This window comes from Agrilus planipennis, unplaced genomic scaffold, assembly GCF_000699045.2.
Source record: "Agrilus planipennis isolate EAB-ADULT unplaced genomic scaffold, Apla_2.0 scaffold126, whole genome shotgun sequence".
Classification (NCBI taxonomy): Eukaryota; Metazoa; Arthropoda; class Insecta; order Coleoptera; family Buprestidae; genus Agrilus; species Agrilus planipennis.
The window spans coordinates 445391-451608 of record NW_020439036.1 but is presented as its reverse complement, the minus strand read 5'-3'; the positions used below and the strand labels follow the sequence as shown (position 1 = coordinate 451608).

At 30.4% G+C, this 6218-nt stretch overlaps 1 protein-coding gene and 1 long non-coding RNA gene across 2 annotated transcripts in view; both read right to left on the bottom strand.

Moving 5' to 3' along the window:
- The window catches only part of LOC108736226, a 157044-nt gene extending 156432 nt beyond the window's left edge, over positions 1-612 (bottom strand). The window contains exon 1 of the long non-coding RNA XR_001937699.1: positions 382-612. This is a non-coding gene — a long non-coding RNA (uncharacterized LOC108736226). The remainder of the gene's footprint in view (positions 1-381) is intronic.
- Positions 613-1288: 676 nt separating this feature from the next.
- On the bottom strand, positions 1289-4691 carry LOC108736252 (protein claret segregational-like). The gene is made up of 2 exons (XM_018468610.1): positions 4594-4691; positions 1289-4417 (listed from the first exon to the last, which is right to left on the bottom strand). Exon 2 carries the CDS (start codon positions 4410-4412, stop codon positions 2388-2390), a length of 2025 nt encoding a protein of 674 aa, XP_018324112.1. The 5' UTR covers positions 4413-4417; positions 4594-4691; the 3' UTR covers positions 1289-2387.
- Positions 4692-6218: the final 1527 nt, after the last annotated feature.

Below are 6218 nucleotides of genomic sequence, written 5' to 3'. Positions count from 1 at the left end.
TAATTTTAAAAATTTATTATATAATCTTGATCACAAAGTTTCTAATAATAACCCTATCACTTCTTAAATCTAAGCAATAAACATGAAATTACATAAAGAAGAATAAAAGATGGATATATTTATATCGAGTATTACCCAAGTATATGCAATTTTTGATTCTGTTGCTTGCAAGGTAAGTTATTAATCTAATAACTTCTTTATTTTAACAAGATATCAATATCTGACCAAAAAACTGAGATGCGGCAAACATATTATAAGAAATTTAACTCAAGATTATCATGAAAATCTGTAAAGACCCGTTTATATAAGCCTTAAAAAGGTTAAATCGTCATTGATCGATAATATATCTATCGATTACAGTAAAAAAAAAAATGTAAATACCTTTAGACCAACATGGCTTTCTTCTAGATTCTTCTTTGGAAAGGTTGCACTCACACAACTTTGTCATCTTCAGCAAAAGTTATGCTTATCGACACTTTCATCACAATAATCGCAATACTTCTTATTAACCCGATATCACTAAAAGTGTTTAAAAGTATTGTCACTAAACGTTCGTTTCATATAATTGTCCAAAATAATTAACAACGACCACAATTAATGACCAACACGACCGGCTTGTCTAAAACCTAGCCGAATACCGGAATTACGTCACTTGCACTACTCTAATTTCTTTCCTTCTATATTAATAACAAATCTGTTTTGACCAATGCGAAAGAAATCAAGTTATCTTTAGTCAACCTTGAAAAGGGCATCGCGTTTAAAAATTAGCGGGTACACACGATAATCTGATGCGATTAAACTTTCATTCAAAACAATGTTAAGATAGTGCGATAATTACGATTATGGCTCTTAATATTAACAAGGGGTGGATAATAACATTCACACCATTAATTTAACGAATACAATCGCTAACAATTTCCTTGTCAATGTCTTTGTTTACAACTGTAACATCAGTGAGCTTTAATTGTTGTTAAAAGTTAAAAACAGCACACTAAATTGCTAGATTTTTTTAAAAAAATATGGTTAAGTTAATATTAATCCCAATATTACAATATATTAATTGTACTATTATCAATTAACACAAATCCATTTTAATACCAAAAAGACAAGGAATGGTAGGACATAGTGTAGGGACATGAACCATTAATAGGAGATATACTCGTAGCAGAAGCAGGAATAAAGAGGAACAGAGAAAGACCTATATTAGTTTACTGTTCATAAACAGTTAAAGATATGGAATATTCCAGTTTTCGATAACCACTTGAAAGAAACGGGTAAAGTGCGTCTTAAAAATTTATTGATTAAAATAAAATAAAGAATTTTTGTACAACAAAAATCTTTAACAATCATGTAATGAAATTGCCATACAAGTATTACTTTCGTGTTTGTCTTTTATGGGAAAATATTGCAAATATATATAATTTATTGCTGGACTTATCTATTCAAAAACAGATACATCAAAAAGTAATGAGCACACAATAACCGATTAGTTAAAACACTTAAAATTAAGTAGGTATATTTAATGTACAATTTATTGTCAATCAATTATTATCAGTTAGTAGTAAAAAGGAATATATTATAAAAAGTACTATTTATTTGGCTGAAATGATGCTTTCCTAACTCAATCTTCTAACTAAGCAAATTAATTAGTACATAGTATCATATTAACATTTATATATCATATGTAAGGATACTAGTAAAAAATTACAACTGTTAAGGAAACGTACACTATTTTACTCCATTCAATTATTAAATCATCGTTCATTCATTTTTTCGTTGATTTTACAACTTCTTAATACAAGAAAGAATTTATCAAGTTTTAAAATTTTTGGTGTTTAATAATACTACTAGGTATATGCCTACTAACAATTAATTTTCAAAATCCAGAAAACTAAAGAAATTCTGGAAATATTGATATCTTAATTCATTCAAGCAAATGTGAGTCAGCCCCCACCCATTCATTTTAATTCATTTTGAGGATAAATAGGTATCATAAGATAATTAAATTTATAGGCTTTATTGATAGTATAAAAAATTTTCTTTCATTTATAATGCTGTATGCACCATAAAAAATAATTTCTTTATTTATTTTATCTGCCAATTATGGCGTAGCATGCCAGAAATTTTCTCTTTACCAAAAACAAAACTTAGTCAAAAAGCATTTCTTTTCTTTGGCTACCTTAAATGAATTATATACAATTTTGCTCATCATCTTGATTTCTTTGTAAATACTATTATTTTGATTCAAATTTGAGCAGATAATAAGCATTTGTCTTTGCTGTTAGATATTTTGTAAAAAATGTACATATTTTAATTCATGGAATTCCAGTATCCTTATTAAACGTTATCTATAATATATATTTAAAAATAGCTTTAATTAGTTCTAATTATGAGAATTTTAAAGAATTGGAGCTAGCATCCATTTTGGAGTAAGTTTTATTTCTTTTTGCATTCACTTTGACCTCTTTAACTTTTGAAGCAAACCTTAGTGAGTTAACAGACTCCGAATAACATTCTTCCATTGGAGAAATATTGACAAACATGAGTGTTTTCGAATTGCCCCCAAGGCAATTCTGAAGTAAATGAGTCAATTTAGAATTTCTGTATGGTATGTGTGCATCTTTATTGTGCAATGCAAGCATTACTTGTCCCAATGTGGACAAGCTTTTATTAATATTTTTGGTTTCAGTCAGTCTTTCGCTCGTTTTTGCACTTTCTGATCCAGCAAGGTCCACCAAGTTCAAAGAGCCACAAAGGATAATGCTACTGTCTTCTTGAACGCCTTGTATATAAATTTTGGTAACGGCATGTGACCTGGAACTGTGCTCATTGAAATTTGTAGCTGCAACAGCTCGATTTTTGTTTGCCAGTTGCATCAAGTCCATCAAATCTTCGGCACAATTGACATCCAGTATTGTTAAATTCTTTACTCCGATAGATTTTCCATCATTGTGCTGAATATCAAGGGATTCTTTACTCTTTGGATCCAAAAGGTCTTTTATGGTTTCATTATAGATTTCTAAAAAGCTTGCTTGAATGGTGTAGGACCATCCCTGACACTGGAGATGCTTTATAGCATAAAAAATACGTTCAACAGCTAGGGGGATCATTCCCTTTGATTCATCTGAATCACCTCCTTGCATAGTGTATGTTTTCCCTGATCCTGTTTGCCCATAAGCAAAGACACAAATATGATACCCATCAAGTGCTGACTGCACAAGATGAGCTAAATCTTCAAATACCTCTTTTTGAGTGCTTTCAGGTCCAAACACTTTATCAAAAGTGAATTCTAATTTTGCATCAGTTGGTTTTCCACTTATAGAAAGACTTTCTTTGTTTTTTCTTATTTCTATGGTGCATTCATCCAGGAAACTGATGTTACAGAGGAGACTTTCTTGTTCGGTTTGTGATGCTGGTCTCACTCTGCAGATAACTCGGATTTTACCCTTTAAATCTTGAATGGTGTTGTGCATAGATCTCAATGTCTCGCCATTTTTCCAAAGATATGCCTTATAACTGTCTACAGCATTTTGTAGTTGTTCGATTTGAGACATTGCACTGCCAAGTTTAGATTTCAAATCTAAATTTTCATTTGAAACATTTTTATAATCTTCAGACAGTTGTTTGAAATCACTGTTCAATATTTCATGAGCATCACAAACTTCCTTATATTTTTTTTCTAACACTTGTATATCATTAACTAAACTATCTACTTTTGATAGTAGTATATTTTTTTCAGAGTTTATAATTTTATTCTCACCAATTTTCTTTTCCATATCACATTGAAGAATGCTGTGCTTGTTAAATAAATCTTGATAATTTTCTTTTATAGACTCATTGTCCGTAAGTTTATCTTTGGCTTCTTTGTACATTGTTTGAAGGTTTGTGTACTTTTCTGTTAGAGCATTAAATCGAGCTTTATAATCATATGGTGGAATTCTTGCCGGTTTTGAGACTTTTGGTTTTACTTCTTCTGTTACTTTTGTATCAGCAGCACGTTTGAAAACTTTTGTTTGCTGTGTATTATTTGTGACATTAGTAGGCTTCATTACAACTGGTTTTTTCACTGCCAATTTTTTCAAATTAACGCTTTTAACATTTGTTCTTGATATTTGTGATGTTGACACGGATCTCCTCAACTTTTTTGCTGCTGGTGGTCCAGTAGTAAGATTAACAGTTGGTTTTGGGTCTATTTTTTTTCGCAGTCCATCCAGAGGTTTAAAATTTGTAATTGAAGAGAGATCAGTGTAAGACTTTGATCGTCTTTTAAGACCAACGTTAAGTCCATTTGATGGAAGAGGCCCCAAGACTTTTCTTGGTAATGCTGCTGTTACTGATGTTGATGCTTGTAATTTCAAGGAGGCTAGTTTGCTACTATTAGGAAGTGGTATTCTCGTCTTTTCTATAGACATTTTACCTATAAAAACATACAGATACAGCAAATGTACTTCTTTAATTAGTACATAAACATTTTTTAACAAACAGGTTAACTTTCTGTTACAAAACAGACACAATTTGAGAAACGATTGAGGGAGGAAACTTAATAGACAATAACTTAGATATAAATTGATGTATTAGTGAATAAAAACTTACCTGTTATAAGTTACATAAACTGTAAAAGTTATTTCATTAACCGTTTACAAAGCATAACCGTTACCACCAACACACAATTTCAAACATGAATTCGAAAATTATCGTGCATTGTCGGATATTGTCGATCATAAAATCATAGAAGTAGGAACTATAGAATCTGGAAGCATTCCAATACAAAATAAGTGAAACGTACTATACAGGGCGTTCAGACACATACAACATTACCGTTTACCTTTTAAGTGAATTTTACATCAAATCTAAAGTGATATTCCAAACATTTTAGTTAAATTTTTGGTATTTTTGGCAGACGAATTAGATTTCAATCTGGACGATAAAAATTTAACTGAGAAATAATAAATTTTATTGACTTTAACAAACATACCTTTACAATCTGATATGTCTAAAAATGGTAATTTTATAAACAATTGAAACCTATTTTACTTATTTCTGTTATTTACAAAATTACTATTAACATCTTTTTACACGAAGCAACATTAATAACTATCATCCGCAGATGTCAGTAGTTATATTATAGATGACTAATAGTAAAACAATATGCAGCATTTACATGAAAAATAAGACGGATGTATTACGAGTACGTCTAACAAGTTTCAAATATTTTTGAGATGGCAGGAGTTTTTGCTTTCGAAAGATATAAATATCTAAACATTGATCAATATAAGTATATTATATGTATTTATTTATAATAAGGAACTAGTAAAGCCAACTACTTGCCAGCTCTTATTAATAACAATGCATTCGTTATGGGTGTTTAGTATTGTTTAATAAGTATGCACCTTCATTCGGCTTTAAAAAATATTGTCACATTGCTAAACCGAAATTTTGATTGCATATTGTAAAGAGATTTTCTTTTTTATTTTTACTTCGTGCATTGCTAAATTCAATATGTCGCAATGTAATATAATAATTTGAGCAAAGAAGTGACTTTGATTCCTATTAAAAATTATACATATTATTTGTTAAAGCCTCTTAGGAAGGAGGATATTGCGAGGATATTATTTTATTTTATTATAGATTATTTTTGGTAAATTTGTTTAAAAGTTTCACTTCGTATCGCGTCATTTATGGTTTTATATATTGAATTCTAAATTAGAGACGTGTTATTTTTAAAACCTTCAAGTGCAATCCCCTTTCCTAGAATGCTTATTTATTATTATACTTCATTTACTTTCTCTAGCGATGTGCTCCTTGGATGCGCGCTGGCAAAATCGTAGGTAGGGAGAAAAAAGCTTATCATACTCTCGACTGTTGTTCATTAAACATACTTTTTCATACAGTACCTGTCAAAAGTTTTGTTCAATTATGAATGGTAGTGCGAGTCGAAAACCAGCGTTGAAGCCTTTAATATGTCTTCAAATATAAATAAACATCTCGTTGATATTTCCAGTAGTAATTGGTGTCAATAACAGCACATTTGAGCAATGCAATTGTAGTAGATAAAATGGTCAATTTTCCCGTGCAATACTGTACCGATTATTCGCTCCTCAGCGATTAAGAGTTTAAGCGAGAGTTGTCTCCTTCCTTTTCTGGCCTAGTGCTGTTCTTTTCTACTTTGCGCCGGTCAAACTGAAGGTCACATCGCTACAGAAACTAAACGAAGTATA